Below are 20454 nucleotides of genomic sequence, written 5' to 3' on the forward strand. Positions count from 1 at the left end.
AGTATTACACCCCACAAGCGCTCCCCGTGTGCACATGGAAGAGGCACGAACATGCGCATTGCGGAAACGAAGATCTATGAACGTCGCGTTTCTACAACATGATGATTACACCGCTTGCTCTAATTGGTCCTCCCCAGAAGAGAATTTCTGAAATCATGACGTTAGGTCGCGCTATGAGGCTACGTGACCTCACATCCCGCCACGTAGTCGCGTAATGCCAGACGACCCCATGACGTCTTATCGTGACTTCACTTGACGTGCTACTGTGACGTCACGTGACACCATGGCGCGACACGGTGACGTCATATCAGATATCATTGTGACGTCGCGTGTCCCTATAGCTTCATGATGTGTCACACTGTCACGTGTCACTGTTAAGGCTCTACACTCTAAGCCCGGTCCCACTTAGTAAGAGGGACATTTCTTCGATTTTTTCCCACTTAACTTTAAGGGGGGCGACAGACCTCTTAATATTACATGGAGATGCTCCCTCTTAATTAAGTGAGACACCACCCCTCTTAAAGTAAGCGAGGCGGCGTCTCCCTTAAATTTGAGGTCAGAGTCCCTTAATTAAGAGGGACAGTTTTTAGATATTTTCTTCCTTAAATTCGGAGGGACGGTGGCCCGCTTAAAGTGCAGGGGCATAGTCCCCCTTAAGTCGGGGTCACGCTGCTTATACTTCATACAAAATACATTCTGCAGACATGTTCCGAAACGAGTCGCCTCGACATCCGCGCTTCGTACGCCACGAGGTAACCAATCAAGAGGTTACTTTGTCACGTGGCATAGAAAGCACGGATGTCGCGGTGACTCGTATTGCAACATGTCTGCAGAATGTATTTTGTATGATGTATAAGCAGCGTGACCCCGGCTTTAAGTTACCTCTGTTATTGTATCGTACAATTTCTGCTCCTTCGTGTTTTGAGTGTAAGCTGACATGCTGCACTGCACTTCTCGCACTTTTGCTGATATGGTTTAACCAAAGTTATTTTGTGCTGCGTAGCAGAATTGAAATTTGATCTGTATATCTTGTTTGATAAACGGAATCAATGTGTTAAAGGAAACAGTAACAATCTTTAAGAGTAAACACTGTTTTATTTGCCATGACACAAGAAAATATTTTGATATGTCTTCATCAAAATAATAATTCTATAACGATGTTCTGGTAGCTTTTACGAATAAAAAAAGACTTAGAACGACGCCAGAAATCGGCGTTTCTTGGAAGCTGTCACACAAAAAATTTCGTGCTGCAGAGTGACTCATTTTGCCTATCATAAACAACAACAATACAATCGTGCTGGAAGAAAAAAAAAAACTTTTTTTAGCGGATAACACAAAAAGAAAAGTACATTCGAAACAAAAGCCCGTGCGTCTACTTTCCCGCACAACACTTGGAAAGACAATCACCATAGCTCTCGGAGGCAGCTCAGCGAATGCAGATGCCAAAACATATGATTATACCAAAAAAATGAGTTGCGACATTAAGCACAACAAGCGTGATGTTTTGCATTGGTTAATGTCACAACTCGGACTGGCTTTTTTGGTCTAATCTTATGTTTCGGCATCGTGATTCGCTGAGCTGCTTCCGTAAGTTACGGTGATTGACTTTCCAAGTGCTGGCTCGGGAAAGTAGATTCCTGTGCTTTTTTTTAGAGCGTAGTTACCTACTTCATAGCATTAAAAACTAATTATTCGGCGTCTCTTGCCATCAGCAGAAGCTCAGAATTTCTGTTGTTTCTGAACGGTTATAAGCGATTTTATGAGCTTCTCCGACATAAACTGAATCGAAACACTTTATTTTCAACGAGCAGACCCTAGAGGAGTACAAGGGTTTGTCCACATGCCACGGGGTAGGAAAGTCCCGTTATGTAATACACCCATAAGCACATAACTAGTGCCCCCCCCCCCCCCCCCCCCCCCCCCATAGTCGTGCTAGCGGTGAGTTTCACTGACCAGTTCCCAGAAACGATCCCTTTCTCCGAACCGAAGAAAGTCTTGGGTCTTGGACTTTTTCGTCAGGGGTAAAATCGTCCTGCAAACAGCAATTCTTAAAAAAAAAAAAAAAATTGCGTCAGCGTCAAACTTAGATTTCTATTTTTGCATTCGCTTTTTCACATACCATAGGTGATGAAAGAACTTCTGGCCAATCGAGACCGGAGGATGGTCTTAATGTTCAAGAATGTCGTTGGGTTGTCTCCGCAGAAGGCCCCTTTTACCTCCTCCAGGTTTCCCAGCATGGTGACGATCGTGTTATGGAACCGAAGTTGTGCATCCACCTTTAGCTGAATGAAAGACCATATTGTTTTCTTTAGATACAGAGGGTGGGAATTAGAATAAAGGTAATGAAGCGCTTTCACCTGTTATCAAGCAGGCGATAGGAAACAAATGCGAAAATAAAGTGCAAACAGTTCAAAGATTCGGAACCCAATCTGTATGCGATGAAATAGCGAGTGACATTAGCTTATGACGCAACTTCTGCTACTATTAATTTTTGGTACGAGAATAGACTGCAGTTTTAATTAATTTACGAGAATCAATTGTTTCTGTATTACCAAGACAAAACGAAAACGCATTTAGTAGTAGATGAACTTTAGAAGCCCCATGTGCTTTGGAAAGCATGGATTGCATTTGCGGCTCGAAGCTGCAGAAGTGATCTAGCGCATGTTTTAGAAAGCAACATAATCAAATAAAAAATTACATTTCTGTAAATATTTCGCCGCAAGCCATTCATTTTTTTTTTTTTTTTTTTCAGAAGCAGTGCATATGCCAACAGAACGTAAATAGAGCCTACCTACATACCGGAATACAAAAAGTTAAAAATTACCGAGCTCGTTGTGAACCGTGTGCGGAAGGCCGCAGTATAGGCTCACCACTCAGGGTGGTGCGTTCCACCGTGCAGAGGGTCCCGGTAGAGCTCTTTACACGAGCAATCCGAGCGGAACCCCCGCCTGATTCCCTTCATGTCAACGTTCGTTGCCATTGCCTCACTCTGAAAACAAGATTGTTAATAACGGTCAGTCATTTAACGCCCACAGTCAACGCACTAGCCCTAAAGCGCATAAGAAAAAAAAAAAAAAAAAAAGCAAACTTTTGTTTATGTACTTTTCGCGGATGCACGACACAGAAAAAAAAATATTCAGCCAGCTACAGAAAACAAAGAGCATAATAAACATCATAAATAAAATCTCCAAAAACAAAAACAAGGTGGGCGCAAAAAAAAAAAAAAAAAAAAGCCGGTAGCTGTGCCGGCACGACCGTCAAAATATAACGAACAAAACAGTACGCCAAAGAAATACAAAAAAAAAAAAAGTACTCCCTGGCCGCCGCTACACCCTTCCCCCAGACGCCGACGCAACGCGAACACGCGAAGAAAAAAAAAAAAAACCTTTATTTCTTCTTTTTGTTTTGTGCTCGTCCAATCCCCCTGCCCTTTTCACAAAAATACACACACATTATGGGTTTTTACTCGCCGCCCACTTGAGAAAAAAATGTTCATAATCACTGCAACGCTAACGATGTCTACAACATAACGTTGCAGTGTAAATTGCTGTAATGAATTGTGAAGGCAAACAAACGCAAAATCGCCAACATTGTTTCTGTCAATCAACGCTCTCGGGCGGTCAACCTCAAGCATTTAGTGCACACCGAGAAAGAAATCGGCGAGCCAAGCTTACAAAGACTGACTGCCCCAGCTAGGGTGCCTTTATGTTGGCTTTGCCTTAGGGAGGGTGATGCCATCCTTTGTAGTACTCGATGCCGACAGTGTACGCTCACGGATAAAATACCAGGAAATTGCCGGTAATAATATGCCGGCGTAGCACTGCCAAAGTTAGCAGCTCGAGCTGGGAGAAGAACGATCGCGCGTTTGAAATTGAAAAGTAGACAAAAGCGTCGGACAGAAAATGGTCTGATATCACCAGCTTAAGACAGACGCGTACACATTGGGACACCCTAACCCGCTAAAAGTGTTTTGTGCGAAAGACAGCCCTGCGGCTCACGGCAGGGCAAACGATTAGCGACGCTTTGTCCTAGCTGAACAAGCAGATCCAGGAAGCGACCGCGTCCGCGGACTACAGCTGAACACTCTCACTCTACATGCAAAGCTCGTGCACCTCACAGCCAGCGTGAAAATATTGATGGCTCGTTATTCCCACCCGCAATGCACCCAAAACAAAAGCGCCAATATGACAGGATTACTCACCCGAAGGAAGTCAACCGAGCAGCATGACGCTTGCTACTCTCCGGCAACGACCGTTTCCAGCTCTCCGTGAATTGGCGCGAAGCCTTAGCACCGTCTGAACTCTTTGCCGTGGATTAGTGCGCCTGCCCCTCTCCTCCTGACCGAACTACATTGGTCCAGTTAAGAGGGACTGGTCCCCTCTTAATATGAAGGGACACGCGTGAATTTTTTTGTCTGTCTTTCCTGTTCAGAGGGACTAACGAAACGGTTTCCTTGGTCTCTCTTAATATGTTGGTGTCCCTCTAGATGTTGCTATTTTATTTTTCAATTTCCCTCTTAAAAAGGGCTGTCCCCCTGAAAGCATTGTTGTCCCCTCTAAAATCAGAGGGACAGCCTTTTTTATGAGGGACCGGTTTTAGAGTGTAGTGGCCTCATTATAAAGTGCGCTCTAAAGGGCACAAAAAGCCCTCAAAAATGCTTTGTTTTGGCCACGTACATAGCGAAATGTTTTTGTGATGCTGTATTATCACATCTACAGCTCTGGAACAAAGCATATCACCACACGTGGAGAGAAACATTCTGAGTTAAACAGAAAAATAGAAAAAGGTCTTGACCACCGGCGAACATCACACTCTCGTATATAAATATGTGTAGATGCTGATCAACATTCGCAATCGAAGCGTACATGACAATCTAGACCAATAAGATATAGAAAAAAATAGCTCATATTGCAAATGATTTTATCTGTACCTTATTGTTCAGCACTGTCTTAGTCCTGACGAATAAACATTTCCGGAAAAAAAACTACAATGCCTTTCGTCAATGCCACATTGCACTACGCGGGGCAGAGAATTCTGGGGACGTTCCGATGTACGCACGGGCCTCCTCGTACTCTCCGTACATCTTGAAGCGGTGAAATGTTTCTCTTACTACTGGGAGTCAAGGATACAAAGAAAACAGAAGGTACACATAACAAAGCTGACACGTACCCTGCTTCATTACCGTCCTGCTCTTTTTTTTTTTTCGTTATCAAATTACAAAAAGCAAAAGCGATACTCCTTTACAAGCCGTGGTACTCCTTCACAAGCCGTACTTTAAAGTAGTGCGTCGAAAAGACGATTAGAAGCGGTGCTTGTTTCCGCAATGGTATATTCCTTTCAGCCTCTCCACAAACTTCCTTAAAATTCTCTCTCTTTCATGCAAATGTATTTCACTGCACATTTGTAATCGAAACGCACATTGTTGGCTTCATAAACCTACCTAAGTGACAGGACGGCTCGTGTATCCCGAGTAAGCTCAGTGCAAAACCGTTTTTGTTTCGCATAATACGCTATATACAGTGTATTATGCGAAACAAATCTGTTTTGCGATTACTTAACAACAAATATTGCGCTTTTAGTTTTGTTTAAATGGAAGCGAAACTTAATTACTATATATGGTAATTTTTGCTTCCATTTAAACAACACTAAAAGCGCAATATTTTTTTGTTAAGTAATCGTCTTTGGGGAAGGTGCTAACAGAAGTGATATAGCAAGCAAAAAATCACGAACACTAAAAGCGATGACACGCTCCAACACTTGACACACGTTCAACAAATCCCCAGATTAGAATTATCATAAAACAAGTAAGGAAATAGGGTCATGGAGCACGTACAGTCGGAAGCAAAAGTTTGCGGGGCACGGCAGCGCGTGCCGAAATGCAGCGCCGTGCCGTGCAACGGCGCCCCGCCGGATTAAAAAGCCGCCCTTCGCGCATGCGCGCCCTTCGTGCTGGCAGTCATGTCTCTTTCGCTCGTTTCTGTCCGACTCATTCCTGATGACCGGAGTTGGCGCCAGGGGCGCAAGTTGCCGTTTCGCTGACTGTCATGCCTCGAGTCCTCTTCAGCTGCCTCATCAGCAGGGTGTCGAACCGGAACCGAACCGAACCGAAAACCGGAACAGAACCGTTATTTTTAGCCGAACCGGAACTGAACCGAACCGAAATCTTCGCCGCCATCTTGGAACTGAACCGGAACGGAACCGGAAAAAAATATAACGGTAACCGGTTCAAAACGGTTCACGGTAATTTTTTTTTGTTAGTATTACAAATTTATTATTTGGGAATAAAAAATTGGCACGTGAATTCCTCTAAGTATTGATCAAATCGTCATATACAGAATTCCAATGTATAATAAATCCTGGTTTTTTTGCGGCGCTTTCTTATTGGCACTATGGATAGCCATGTGTCACATCGTCACGTGACGTCATAATGTCAAGACATGCTGTCAAGTAATGTCACATCACGTGACCCCGTGACGTCACATGACTCACCGCGTAAAGTCGATTCCAATTGAGGACGTCGCTAGATCTATTAACGTTGTTGATACCGTGACGTCACATGACATCACAACTTCGCACTGAGAGTTCCGTGACATCATGATGTACCCGATTGTCATGATCCCGAGTCAAATGCTCTGGTTCATGACAACCAGTATCGCCAAACATTCGGGTAACGGCTCGTGTTCAACTCAAAGATTATGATGGGCCCGAGCCCCACAAGAGCTAGAAGCAGAAACAAACGAAAGCGACAAGCCTCAGGCACATGCAGCATGTTCGCGATGATACCTTTATACGGCTTTGAGTTGTTCGGTGCTCGCGAATTTAGCACGAGTGTTTACAAGCCTGCAAATGGTACCATCGTGTGCATGATACTCGTGTTTGAGCATAGTCTTCTTTATTCTACAAAGCCTGTCAAATCGCGAAATACTCTGGTTTAAGGCTAGCCGCTGTCGTTTGTTTCTGTTTGTCGCTTTAGTGGGGCTCGGGCCCCATTATAGCCCAACTAAAACTATATCTGAAGATTAGCCCATGCTCTGCTTTGCCAACCCTGCTTATGACTATGATAAACACTGACGCTGCATATATTAGAATCAGATCACGTGGCTGATAGTTCTAATTGCGAGTTGAGGAGGGGAAAGCTGTTTCATTTCTTTCTTTCGACTGTCTCCCATATCTCGGAGGGGCAAACTAATGGATGCTTTTGCAAGTTATCAACGTCAGGGATTACAACTTAGCGGTATTTATTGAACTGAAGGTAAAAAAATGCTGCACGGCCCATTTTACATGTATGCACACCATTGAGGCTCCCAAACATGTTTTCGTTATTGCTGAACTGCCTCAGAAAGTTGTACCGAGAATAGAAGTGTTAAAGGGTCTAAATGTGACGTATTAGTCCGACGTTACATGGAACTATTAGTGTCTACGTGAGGGATATCTGAAAAGAAAGATCCTAGTGGCCTCACGGGGATAGCCAAACGTTGGCAGCCGCTCTAAGTCTCACAGGAGTGTCGTTTTCAAGTTCTCCAAGTTTCGACCGCCCTGTATTTTGTTTAACCTTCACAGTTTGGTGCAAAGTAAAAGCAAGGAAGAATTACTGTTAACGAATGACACAAACATAATTGTCGAGTGAACACCACTCAATACGGAGCAGGCAACCCCTGAGGAATAAAAAGTATCTTGAGGAGCAACTAAAAGAAAAGGGAGTGGGGAGGGGGGTAGTTTTAAAGCATACTGTGTCGTAAAGATTCCTCTACCCCGCACTTTCGGCGCAGACTAGAAAGCGTGGCCTGGAAACGATAGTGACAGATGGGTAGCTGGTACAACTTTTATTTGTAAAAACACTCTTGCCAGAAAGAGCGTTTTCGCCGTGCCAGATACTCGCGCCGTGTCTAACGACGATGCACCAACAAAAAAAAGGCCTCTCAAATACATAGCTTGCACTGAGCGCGAAAAGTTTGCAGCGTGCATTTTGCCCCATAGGATTTGATATTCTCAGCAAGAACAACTGGCAATGACAACCAGTATCTAGTGCGATTACGTCACGTGCAAACCATGTTAAATACTTCAGCTTTCTGGTGAAGTGCGACGTTCGCAACACTAGCAGTATACGTCCAAGGTGTAAAATTGTGTAGTATTTATAGCAGTCTCGCGATGATATACGGCAGCCTAATGAAATGTTGCAGCACATGACTGACAAAGAGCAGAGTCGTGAAGTAAGGCCCCAAAACAAGTGCACGTAAAACCTAAGGTAACATTAGCCTCCCGAGGTAGTATCTCGCGACGTTTCGAGCTGAGGCAAGCTGATGCCCAAAAGTGATTTATATTAGGATTCCAAAAATCTTCTTTTGCCCTGCGCGGAATCTATGTTTAATTAGGGATATAATTGTACGCATTTCTATGCATTTCTTTTTGCAGTAAAGCGTTGTGTAAGGGATTATTTAGAAAAAATTTCGTGTCATCTCCTTATTTCTGCACATTTCGTGTATTTGCCTTACGATATATCATGTGACCACTGTTTTTTTGGCATACCCTGCAACCCAGTATTTTACACTGCAAAACAGCTAACAAAAGCACGTTGCCGAAGACTCAACAGCTGGCGTATTTTCGAGTATCGTCCTTCCGTGTCGGTCTCAGGCAGTTATGTGAACTTCATAAAGTCAAATTTATCGATGATAATACAAATATACTTAATTCCTGTCTGAATATTTGGCAGCATAAATAGAAGATCCTCACCTCAAAGATATATAAGTAAATGCACCTTTAAATTATCTGAAAGATGTTCTGCAAATCTTTTTCGGCGCTTTTATCCTCTATAGACACGTTATAGGTGATTTGGAAAAGCTTTAAATAATGTTGTTGTTTTTTTTATTTTGAAGCTAGTTTAAATAACTATATGTGTTCCTCACGCATATATAACTTCTCAAATATATAGAAGTTTATTATTGCGTTTTTTATGTGTTTTTATTATCGCCTTCTTTTACTGGAACGAATGATGGAACTATGACGATTGCACACTTAAACTCTCAGAAAGTGTCCCATTAAGTAGCTTCCGAATTGAGTAGAGCATGAAATCCCACCTTGTTCTATTTAACAAAAATCACCAATTAGAGAGGGTGATGCTTATTTGCAAATTAAATTGACCGGCATTTTGTCAAGAGAAAACCTCAGAACCAGGCTATGCCAGTTTATCCAATATAGAAAATGTTCACATGGGTAAGCACTGTTTTAGGTCAGATTTGATCTCAGTACGAAGGTTCTCATAGGTTAGAGTGAACAATTTCAGCCACTCCTTTTCGCATGATTCGTCGCCCCCATCATGGTGCTAAGAGCAAACAATGCTAGTTAGAAGAAACAAGCATTGCGATTGTCGCTTAGTGTTTTTATAAAATATAAAGTGGAAGGACTTGTCCCGTGACTTTCGTGACATTTTTAAAATTATATTGCCTTAAGCTCAGTCGTCTCGTTGTCATATATATATTGTGAAACGTATTCCGTAAAACACATTTTATGGTATATATGGCGACGAGGTGCCCATTTCATGATTTTATTCACTGTAATTAATTTCTTAGTTCAAGGGCAAAACCACGATTCAACATCTGATACTGCAATACAAAGTTGTACCAATCACGGGTATTTTAGGCAACCTACTTCACTTCGCGAAAACATTTCGATTCAGGTACAATGTATGTGACTCTGGTAAACGAAGGGAGGTTGAGTCGTATAAACACGACGTTTGGTATGTTAATGTAGATTTTCCTTTCTTGTTGTGTAGGTATAAATAACAGAATTTTATAATTTTTGTACCTGAAAATAAAACTGAATTGAACAAACGATAAAAAAAAGAAAACTATATACTGTAAACGACTTATTTTTCGTGGGCTCAATATTTCGCGATTTAAGTCAAAGCTGAAGTTTTGGAATAATTCGTGGGTTGTAATTTTCTCGACGCGGTGGAATCTCACTATAAATTTCAATCTGTTTACATTTTACCGAAATTGTTCGCGGGACCCACTTTTCGCGATTTGTAGGCGATTCGCGAAATTCTCAAGAATAGGTCCTCGCAAAAATCAGATTGTTTACAGCAGTTAGTTTCATGGCCTAAATAGTGCCTATTGACAGAACAACGCAGAAAATATATTCTCAATTTAGCGGTTCAAACCGGTTCGAACCGGTTCGAACCGGTTCGAACCGTTATTTCTGCGCCCCGGAACTGAACCGGAACTGAACCGAAAGCCGTGAACCCGAACCCGAACCGAACCGATAAAAATATCGGTTCGACACTCTGCTCATCAGCCACGCTGGGTGACAAAGCGCCTGGTTATCCCACCCCGCGTGCTGCGTCACAAATCGCGGCGGCCGAGGCAGCTGAAGCAGACGCGCAGCGTGACAGCCAGCGAAGCGCTAACTCGCGCCCCTGGCGCCGTCTTTTGTTATCCGGAGTGCGTCGGAAAGAAACGAGCGAAAGTGACATGATGGCGAGCACGAAAGGCGCGCATGCGCAAAGCGCGGCTCCTTAATGCGGCGGCGTGCCGTCGGACGGCGCGGCAATGCCTTTCGGCACGCGCTCCCGTGCCCCGCAAACTTTTGCTCCCGACTGTACATAAAGCTCTGACATCGAAAGCGTGATGCAGAAGGATTATAATGGCACTCGTTCGATACAGACCGTGCTTTTATCGAAGTCATGTCTTGTTATTCCAGACGCTGTTAATAACGGGCACGAATTGAGTTAATTCAAGCATTTTAATGCGAAAGTATGAACTGGGGGGGGGGGGGGGGGGGGGCATAGAGCGAAGCCGGCGTTGTCTGTAACTGTCTGTAGCAGCTAAACGGCAGTTAAATTCCCATGGGCCAATAGCACCGCAACACAAATGCTTCGTCACGGAAGCCGCCAGGCGCTCAAGGTCAAAGCGGACGCGCATTAAAAATAAAACACAAAGAAAAGCACAGCAACGCAGATCCATCCTCACGGAAGCCGCGGATCCGGCGGGGTTCGCCGCGTCTGCGCGGTGGGGGAACGTGATGTCACCGCCGGAGCGCCGTGTGCAAAAGGAAGACGTGGCACGCTGCTTGCAGGAATGCGATATGTGTATAAATGCTTTCGCATTCCTAGTCGCAAGCAGTCTTAAGTGTCTTCAGCGTACGCTGTATTTTTTATCTTGTTTTTTGGACAAGTCACATTATGGACGCGTCTTGAGGGGAACCGATCGATGTGCCCATATTCGAGAGTTGTAGAATAAATGGCCCCAAAGCTTTCTGGGCTCCAAAGAAATTGGAGCTCAACACTGCGCATGCGCCGATCCCAAACTCCATTTTGGGTTGGCGCCAACCCGGTCCTAACAAAAAGTTGAAGAAATAGTGGTAGGCCACTATTTGCTTGGAGCCGGCTTGCGTCGGCAAACATGGCGGCGCCCTTTCCGCTCACTTGGGAACAAATTCGTTGGCGGTGGCGGAGCTACGCTGATTGCCAGTTCGCATGGCAGCGTCTCGCTACCCTAAGACTCCGAGTAAATATTATTTGGTCAATCGGCCGAATGTTTGTGGCACGTTACTGCAGCTTAAAAAAAAACACAAAGAACAAGGCTTACAAGGCTTCCAAGCTGCTCCAGATTACATCTAAATGGAGCAGCTACTTTCAGAGTATGCTTCCCTAAGTTCATCTCAGTTTCGGCATAGTTCAAGGCCTAAATCTTCGGCGGCAGACGGCCAACGCGGCACCTGAACGCCAAAGAAAAATCGAGAACTAGTGCTACATTAGAGCGTGTGTGTGTGTGTGTAAGCGTTGAAATTTATTTTAAAATCAAGAAAGGGGAGGGGGAAGGAAGACCAGAACAGTGTGGCCACTCCTTCTAATGGGGGCCTGCCAGTCCCGGTCTGAGCAACAAAAGAAAAGGGAAAGAGAGAGAGAGAGAAGGAAGAAAGAGGAGGAAGGTTCAAACAAGACACACACTGATCAAAAGATATTAAGTGGTGTCTAGTCCAGCACTGTCAGGTCTGCCACCTCAATGGCAGAAGGTCATGTTACCCGTCACAGTCACAGACCTTGCGCCAAGCCGGGCCCGCGTACTGGAAACTGGAAGGAACACCAAGCATTAAAGATGGTCAGCCAAGCCGGTGTCTTCCAGGAATGTCAGGAGCAGCGCAAATGTTTTCGTAGCGATGCGCCTGGGACCTGGCGGGAAAAGCAGGTGCGAAAGGCTCTGCCTTGCTGCGCCTATTTTGACGAAGTTCAAGGTGAAGTCTAGAACGCTGAGCGTCTAAGATTGGGCAGTCACAAAGGAGATGTTCTTTATCCTCGGGAACTTGGCATGTCTGACAGTGTGGGCTGTCCACGCGTTTGATGCGGTAAAGCCAAGAAGCCGTAAAAGCTGAACGTGTTCTGAGTCGGTAAAGAAGGGCTGCTTCTGGGCGGCCGAGTTTGGTGGGGACCGGTGATGGTGGGGTTCCTCCAGCTACGCCTACGTCCGGGTGCCTTTTTTGCGTCTCACGTGCGATGAGAAGCCTGGCCTCGTTGATCTTCGGCACGTGGAGAGTGCTGTTGGTGAGTTCATGTGCCTCAGCTGCGATTTGGTCGGCCCTTTCGTTGCCGTCGATCCCACAGTGAGATGGCAACCACTGGAATGCTATAGTCCAGCCTTTCTTTTCTAAGGATTCGACTTTGAAAGCGATGATGCGGGCAATCGGAGGTGCGTCTTCCAGATTGGTGAGGATTTGAAGTGCCGCTCTGGAATCTGTGAGCAAAGCCGCCTTTTCTGGGCTCTGAAAGTTGTGGAGGGTATCGAGAGCAAGTTCTAGTGCTTTTAATTCTGCGATGGTGGATGATGTGTGGAAGTCGAGGCGACCGGACTTGATAATGGCGAGTTCAGGGATAACTACAGCAGCAGTTGAGGATTTCTTTTGATGACAGACTGAGCCATCAGTGAAAACTTTTATCCAACAGTCGAAAAAGCTGTCGACGTGTTCTTCCGCAAGATTACGGGAAACCACATCCGAGTACAACTTTTTGCTGCGTAGTTGGGGAATTTCTTCCGATATATTCAGAAACACAGTTGTATGAGGGGGTGGTGGAGGATGGTCTTCATCCAATGTACCGGCCGACTCCTTAAACTCTGCGTAGACTTTTCCTAGGCGGGAATTGGGACGTCTATCGAAGCGTTGTAAGAGGTTGGAAGTAGACCTTGTCAGGGTCTGCCGGGCGAGATGTCGTTCTGCCTGACGGAACGCTAGATTGACTATTGTGTTTTGTCTAGCTTCGACCAAAGTAGGGACGTTCGGCGCAGACGGGGGAAGACCGAGGCAGATTCTGAGGGCTTTCCTTTGAATGATCTCCATCTTCGTGAGCTGAGCGTCCCGTACGAGTACAAGTGGGAGCGCATAGAGCAACCTGGATTGTATCAGTCCCCTATACATTTGCAGAGTCATAGATCGCCAGGTTCCCCAGGTTTGTCCTCGGATCCTGCGAAGTACGTTGAGGTGCAGGGCGCACCGAGATATTGTTTGTTTCACAGCTGGACGCCAGGAAAGGCAGTCATCAATAACCCGTCCTAGGTACATGTGGTTGCGCATCCGTGTTATGGGAGTACCGTTTACAGAGTACGTGAAAGAGCTGGCCTTAAAGCCACGTGGATGGTGAGCAAGTACCGCGGTTTTAGATGGCGAGATAGTTAAACCCAGTCGAGTAATTTCCTTTGAAATACCGTCAAGAGTCAGCTGTAAACGACGTTGCATTTTAGCATGCATGGCTGTTGGTGACGTGGCCCAAAGGGCCACATCGTCCGCGTATATTTGAATTCTTGGAGATCGGTCATCACGGGCGAGAGTTCGGGGAAGAGCGGCCATTGCAACGTTAAAGAGAAGCGGGCTTAGTACGCTTCCTTGAGGAACTCCTTGAGTTATGTGTCTGATTGTGCTGCGATCGTTTCCGATGCGAGCTTTCATAGTCCGGCCAGTGAGGAAGGCCTTGATAAATGCCAAAGTACGTCCCGTGACGCCAAGGACTTGAAGCTGGTTAATGACAGTAGCGTGAGGAATCGCATCAAATGCTTTGGTAATATCAAGGAAAATGACGGCGTAACCGTGATTAGCTTGTTTGGCTTCCGCCAACGCTGAGACGAGATCCCCAATAGCATCTGCCGTGCAACGTCGACGGCGGAAACCAGAGAGTTGTTCAGGGATCGCGCCAACTGTTTCTAGTGCCCAGTCTAGTCTTCTAAGTATCATGCGTTCGAGAACTTTTCCAAGGCAGGAGGTGAGTGAAATTGGTCGGTATGATGACAAACCTTCTACCGGTTTGCCTGGTTTGTGGATTGGTATGACTTCGGAGTTGAGCCAAGCATCCGGCAGTGCCGCCGTGCTCCAGACTGAGTTTAGCCCCTCCAGTAGTTTAGGCATCATGACAGGGTCTATGTTTTTTAAAGCCTGGTACGTTATCCCGTCCGGCCCTGGAGTGCTTAGACGGGTGGATCTTCTAAGTGCGTGCTGCAGTTCTTTAAGCGTGAAGTCGGAGTCTATGTTGGGCAGTTGATGAAGGGGGGTCACTGATGAGCTAATTTGAAAGTCTGAAGGGGGAGAGATTGGACGGGAGAATTGATCGGCCAAAAGCTCGGCAGTTCGTGCTAATATAATATTTTGCGATATAGCAAACGCTGAGATCTGAAGCAGAGGAACTACCTCCGATGCGAGAGCACGTGCCATCCTCCAAGCCTGTCTTGCGCCACCGGGAGCGCCAAGAGATTCACATTTTTGTCTCCACTGTTTTCGCTGAAGTCGGCTAGTATGGCGGCGGAACGCTGCGTCGATTCTTCTATAGCGCTGAATGTCCTCCATTCTTCTTGTACGTAGTGAACGATTTTGGGCTTGCCGTCGGCGGGCCCTCAGCTTGAGGTAGAGGAGGTCAGGATTCGGGCGGGAGACCGGGACCTGGACCAGCCTCGTGGCGTCATATAGGGCTTGTGAAATAGCCGTTGTAAGATTGACGTTTCCTTCAGAGAGAAGGTCTTGGAGGTGCGAGCGATATTGGTCCCAATTGACGACTCTGCAGGTCCTATGTGTAGCGCTTGCAGAGCTTGGGGAGGAGATAATGATCGGGATATGATCACTACCCCAGCTGTCATGTTGAGGTTGCCATCGTGCGCTGAGTTGTGGTGTAGCGAAGCTGAGGTCAAGGAAACTGTTGGAGACCCCCGGTCTGACAAATGTTGCGGTTCCATCATTCAGTGGAACAAGCCCTAGCGTGTCCACTGTGGCCTCAAGAGCAGATCCGCGCGTCGTTGTGTGCTTATCTCCCCAGGTGTGATCATGGGCGTTAAAGTCTCCCAAAAATAGTACGTTTTCTGAGCAGCGCGGCATAATCTTCATCATAATCGTAGGGTCCCATTTTGTTCCCGGACGGACGTACGCAGAAACTATGGTGGTGTCGCAGTCCCCTTTACGTATCGTTACACCGGTGAACTCAGCAGCATCGTCACATAAGTCTGTCTAATCTATTTGATGCTGATCCAGTTCTCTTCGGACAAGTATCGTGGCTTTCGGCACTTCGTTCCTCGTGTTTTCAGTAACTGGCAGTAGGCCCTGATAAGCGACGTATGGAGAAAGTCTGAATTTGCCGTATTTTATACGAGTTTCTTGAAGGGCTAGGACGTCGTATCGGTTGGTCTTTAAATGTAGGCGTAGATCTGAGAGGCGTTGTTGTATGCCGTTAGTATTCCATTGAAGCACTGTTGGACATGCAATATTTCGGGTGCGTCTCTTTGGGTGGATGTTGGGATGTAGCATTATGCTATATTCAGCAGTGGGAACGCTGCCTGAATGTAACCGTATAGAATGTGTGCCCACGAGGCATCAATGCCATCAAGATAAGCGCACGCCATTTCTGCTGCTATTCTGAATAATTTTATCCAATTCGCCGTAGGTTTTTCCGGAGCATCTCGGGGTAATCTTTTTGAAGAGTCAGCCGTTGATGTTGGTTCAATATTGGTGACTCCCGTTGAGTGTTCAGAATTTTTGACAGATGCTCCGTTGCATGTCGACTTTTCAGTGCCCGTCGGAATGGTGACACCGGGTTTTGGCTTATTAGTCGTTGTTGCAGAGTTGTTGTTAGGTAGTCTTTCGATATTTTTTTGAGGATCGGTCTTGAGTGCTGCGGCATAGCTTAAACCCTTATCGTCAAGGGCTGGGGGTTGCCTGTCCTACACTGGGGCTTCTCCACTTTTCTTGGAGGTGCTGTTGGCCACCACATTGAGAATGGGTTCTGGTATGGCTCCCGACGCCTGCTTTACAATAATTCTGGCAGAGCGGTAGTCAACCGAATTTCTCTTGGCGTACGTGACGACATTTTGCTCTTCTCTCTATTTTGAACACGCAGGAGATGTAGCTTCATGTGCTTCTCCACAGTTGACGCACTTGATCACTGTGGATTTACATTTGGTGTTGCTCGTAGTGTTAGTTATAGGATGCGGCTCTGCACAACGAGAGCATGCGGAAGAACGTGTGCATGAGACTGCGAAGTGCCCAAAACCACCACAGTTGCGACACTGGATTGGACGGGGTTTGAACTCCGTCACTTGGTGTCGTACTCGTCCTAGCAGCACGAAGATTGGCAATGGTGAACTGCTGAATGTCAGCTTTACGACACCTGTCACCCCAAGACGACGTACTCTGGCTATGCGGCCATCCGATCGCAGGTTTTCTAGAATTTCAGGATCTGACAGTTCAGCATCGACATTTTTTATGACACCAATCGATGTGGGGCCCTCGAGGGATTGGTAGGCCCTGACAGAGACACCACAAAGTTCAGGAGATTTCAGCAGCGTCCTTGTTGTTTGTCCGTTGCGCACATCAACGGCGACGACGTTGAGGCGCTCGTTGGGGCGGATCTGAAGGATGCACTCTGGACAGAGCTTTTCTAGGGCGTTGGAAAGCCTCAAGCTGCTTAAAGTTGCTAGCTTTTGGTCAGGCTTCGTAGCGGCAAAGATTACTGTGAGTCCTTCACTGACGTTCGGCTGTTTGCGAACTGTTCCCGAACTCGAAGCAGAGTCGGACAGTGTTTTGTGTGAGAGCTTACGTGATCGTGCCTTGTTCCACTCTTCGTTGTTGGTGTTGCTTTCATCCATAATTTCGACCCCGGTCTCAGACGAGTTCGCTACCGACTCGGACGTCCAGAACTTGGACGCGGTGTCATGAGCATCGTGAGTTGAGTCGTTCGGCATGCAGTGTTGTCCAGGGGTGATGTGATCTGTCGATACTGGGTTTGTGACGTTGGTGGCGGCGCTTTCAATGCTCTGCTGTGGAAGTTCGATCGTGGATCCGGGCATCATGATTGGGGTCTAGAAAAGACCACCCTTACGAGTGGCTTTTCACTGGCGACTGCTCGGACGTCGCCGGTAGTTCTGAAGCTTCTTATGGTCGGTCTTTGAAGGTCACAGCTGGCTATAGGCTACCGAAAAGGCTGTCGAATTGACGGAACGAAAATTTTACGTCCTCAATCTCAGGCACTTCTTCTTCCTTCCGCTACATTAGAGCTCTACTGATTGGATTGCTTTCGCTGAAAACATCTAACAATAATTCTACTGATTTTAAATGGGCTTTTTCCCGCGGAGCTGTTAAGGGCTAGGTTCCTTTGGATCGTGTTCGGTACGAAACAAATGTCGACACAAAACTCTGGAGAGTTACCGCCATCTATGAACAAATGGCGACATCCTGACAACGGGCTTGCCGGCCTTGCTCATAAATGGCGGCAACCTTCCCAGTCTTTCCACTCTGGTTTCCACCAGAGTGCAAACGCTGAATTTCTCTAGGCGTCGTCCTAGACGTCGTCCTCGAAGTCGTCTCAGAAGTCGTCCTCAAGGTCGTCCTAGACGTCGTCCTTGAGCTCGTTCTTGAGGTCGTCCGAACGTCCTCAAGTCATCCTAGGTCGTCCTAGAAGTTGTCCTCCAGGTCGCACTAGAGGTCGTCCTAAACGTCGTCCTTGAGGTCGTACTAGGCGTCCTAACTGAGGTTGTCCTCGGCATCATCCCTGAGGTCGTCCTCAAGGTCGTCCATAAGTCGTCCTTGAGGTCGTCGTAGACGTCGTCTTTCAGGTCGTCCTAGACGTCGTCCTTGAGGTCGACCAAAAAGTCATCCTTGATGTCGTTCCATCATAGTACAGCTTCGCTGGTCTTCCTTCCTCACCAGAGTGGAAAGGCTGAAAGTTTTTTTCATTTTTTTGGGGGGGCACTTGACAACTTGCCGCTTAGTATGTGGTTTACGGAACAGAGTTCCTGGTTCGTGCTTAAAACTGAAACCAATGGGATATGTTGCCTGTACCAAGTAGTGTGATATTTTCTGAGTGGTGGACTCGCGTTTTGCCACGTATATACAAATACTTTGTTGTGGTGAGTGACCGCCTTTCCTCGTCCACATTTGTTTTCTATTTTGACCTAAATAAAATTCTATTTTATTAGTCAGTGTGCAGTGGAACACCAGAGCGAAGAAAAAGAAGCACGAGAGTTCACCCGCAGAGTTAAGCCTAGTTCACATGCAGCGGTTTTGGCCCTAGAGCGGCGCTATTTCTGCCGTCGCGGCGCTTTGGCCAGCACCAGCAATTCTGCGGCACGAGCGCCGCGACGGCAGAAATCGCGCCGCTTTAAGCGGGTTTCACATGCAGCGATTCCGCCGCCCAAATCGCTGCCGCTAGCGGCGCGGCGGCACGAATCGCGAGGTTTCATTTCACATGAGCGTTTTCTGCCGTTGCAATGGCCAATGTTGCTTGCAGCAAGCAGATGCGCAGAGTCGGTTACAGCGGCTTCTAACAACAATTTTTATGCCTTAGTTTTCAGTGTCCCCTTTAATTTAACCTTAATAAATCAAAGAAAAGCGTCGAAAAACTAAATAAACGTTGGTCGTATTTGTTTATGGTTCTTTTTTCAAACTTCGTTTTTGCGGAGGATGTAACCTCGGATCATCCTCAGCAGCGTCACGGGCAGCGCCTTCCTCGGATGTAAACACTCCAACTGATATGGCCGACCCGAACCTCCTGGACATAGTTGGTATTTCCGAAATTGGGGTATGTGCTCATGATCCGGAGTATGTCCGTCTACGAAGACTTGAAGAGTATCTTCTCTTAAGAAAGAAGCAGATCCTGCTTACTCTCCCGAGCCCAAGGCGCTGGTGGGTAAGGCCCATCTGGCAAAACCGCAGGAGAGAGTCGGAGTTCCACACATCGGTGAGTTGTGACCTCGTATTTTGATACCAAGGATTTTCTAGTGGTATTAGTTTTCTCACAATGTAATATATTCGTGCAGATGCCTTTGCTTATAAGTGGGGACACGGAGTACTTCCAGAAGTACTATAAGATGAGACCTGAAAAATTTGAAGAGCTCCATTCCCTGGTCGAAACACCACTCACAAGAGCTTACCTCACGCGGGAGCCGCTATTATCGCGGGCTAGACTTGCCATGACACTCAGGTACTGGGAACTTTCCTGCTTTTCTAATTAGCTCTGATTTATGCACAGACATATGATTTACTGTTCCACCCGCTTTCTTTAAGGTACTTATCGTCTGGAATGCAGATACAGGACATTGCTCTGGCCTTTAGAGTCGGAATCTCGACAGCGTCGGGTGTCATTCACTCCACCTGCAAGATTCTCTGGACAGCTCTCCAACCCCTTTGTCTAAAGGTATGTTGAAAGGCTGGCTGGTCAAATTAGTGATAGAAAATGCTTTGCTTAAGATTAAATTTTGCGCACCTCTTCTATTACCAGTAATTTGTGAGGTGCTTTTAGAGAAATACTGACACTGCTGGGGATTCTAGTATTGAATACGTTTTAAATCGGGAAATAAGCATACTGATTAAGATGGTGCGTCCACGGTGACCGTTCAATGCAGATCCGAGAGCTCAGCTCGCGCACTGCCGTCCGAGCCCCGCTTCTTTTTGCCTGACAATACCTGGGTATACAAGCCGTCACAGTTCGTCAGCGGGTTTCACATGCAGCGATTTTGGCTTTAGAGCGGCGCGATTTCTGCCGTCGCGGCGCTCTGGCCAGCCGCAGCGGCTGAGCGGCACGGTTCCACCTGGTTGGAAATTCTTCGCCGCGGCAGAGCGGCAGCTCTCGCCTTGGCCACTCACAGCGAGGCGTTAAGTCACGTGACAGGAGGAGAAACATTGCGGGAAAGCTGGCGCACAGGACGGTGGCGTTTTCACGTTCTTGAAGCAGACGACAAGCAGAGAAAGTACGCAAGCGACTGGTTTGCGATATCTCTTTTACGGCGGGTCGCGCTTCTTTGCTTCAGCAGTCGCGTCGGAACTGTTCAGTAGATCATTGAGGAGAGGGATTGCTGTCCCCTTCCTCGTAATTTGTTTTCTCAATGAATTACGCGACTCTTTTTTGCTTTCCTCGCCCGAGTACCGACTGTAGCGAGCGCAAGAGACGCTACTTGGTAGCGGGTTGTACGTGCGCTAGTGAGAAAAACAAAAGAAGAA

At 46.6% G+C, this 20454-nt stretch overlaps 1 protein-coding gene and 1 pseudogene across 1 annotated transcript; one reads left to right on the forward strand and one right to left on the reverse strand.

The window, feature by feature from the left end:
• Nucleotides 1–15597: 15597 nt before the first annotated feature.
• On the reverse strand, nt 15598–17214 carry LOC120836074 (annotated as a pseudogene).
• A 1689-nt stretch (nt 17215–18903) lies between these two features.
• LOC115309373 lies at nt 18904–19791 on the forward strand. Its single transcript, XM_040210706.3, has 4 exons — nt 18904–19195; nt 19275–19438; nt 19522–19651; nt 19786–19791. The coding sequence occupies exons 1-4, from the start codon at nt 18989–18991 to the stop codon at nt 19789–19791; spliced, it is 507 nt and encodes a 168-aa protein (XP_040066640.1). The 5' UTR covers nt 18904–18988.
• The last annotated feature ends 663 nt before the right edge of the window (nt 19792–20454 follow it).

Source organism: Ixodes scapularis, unplaced genomic scaffold (assembly GCF_016920785.2).
Source record: "Ixodes scapularis isolate PalLabHiFi unplaced genomic scaffold, ASM1692078v2 PGA_scaffold8__174_contigs__length_109621045, whole genome shotgun sequence".
NCBI classification, from domain to species: Eukaryota; Metazoa; Arthropoda; class Arachnida; order Ixodida; family Ixodidae; genus Ixodes; species Ixodes scapularis.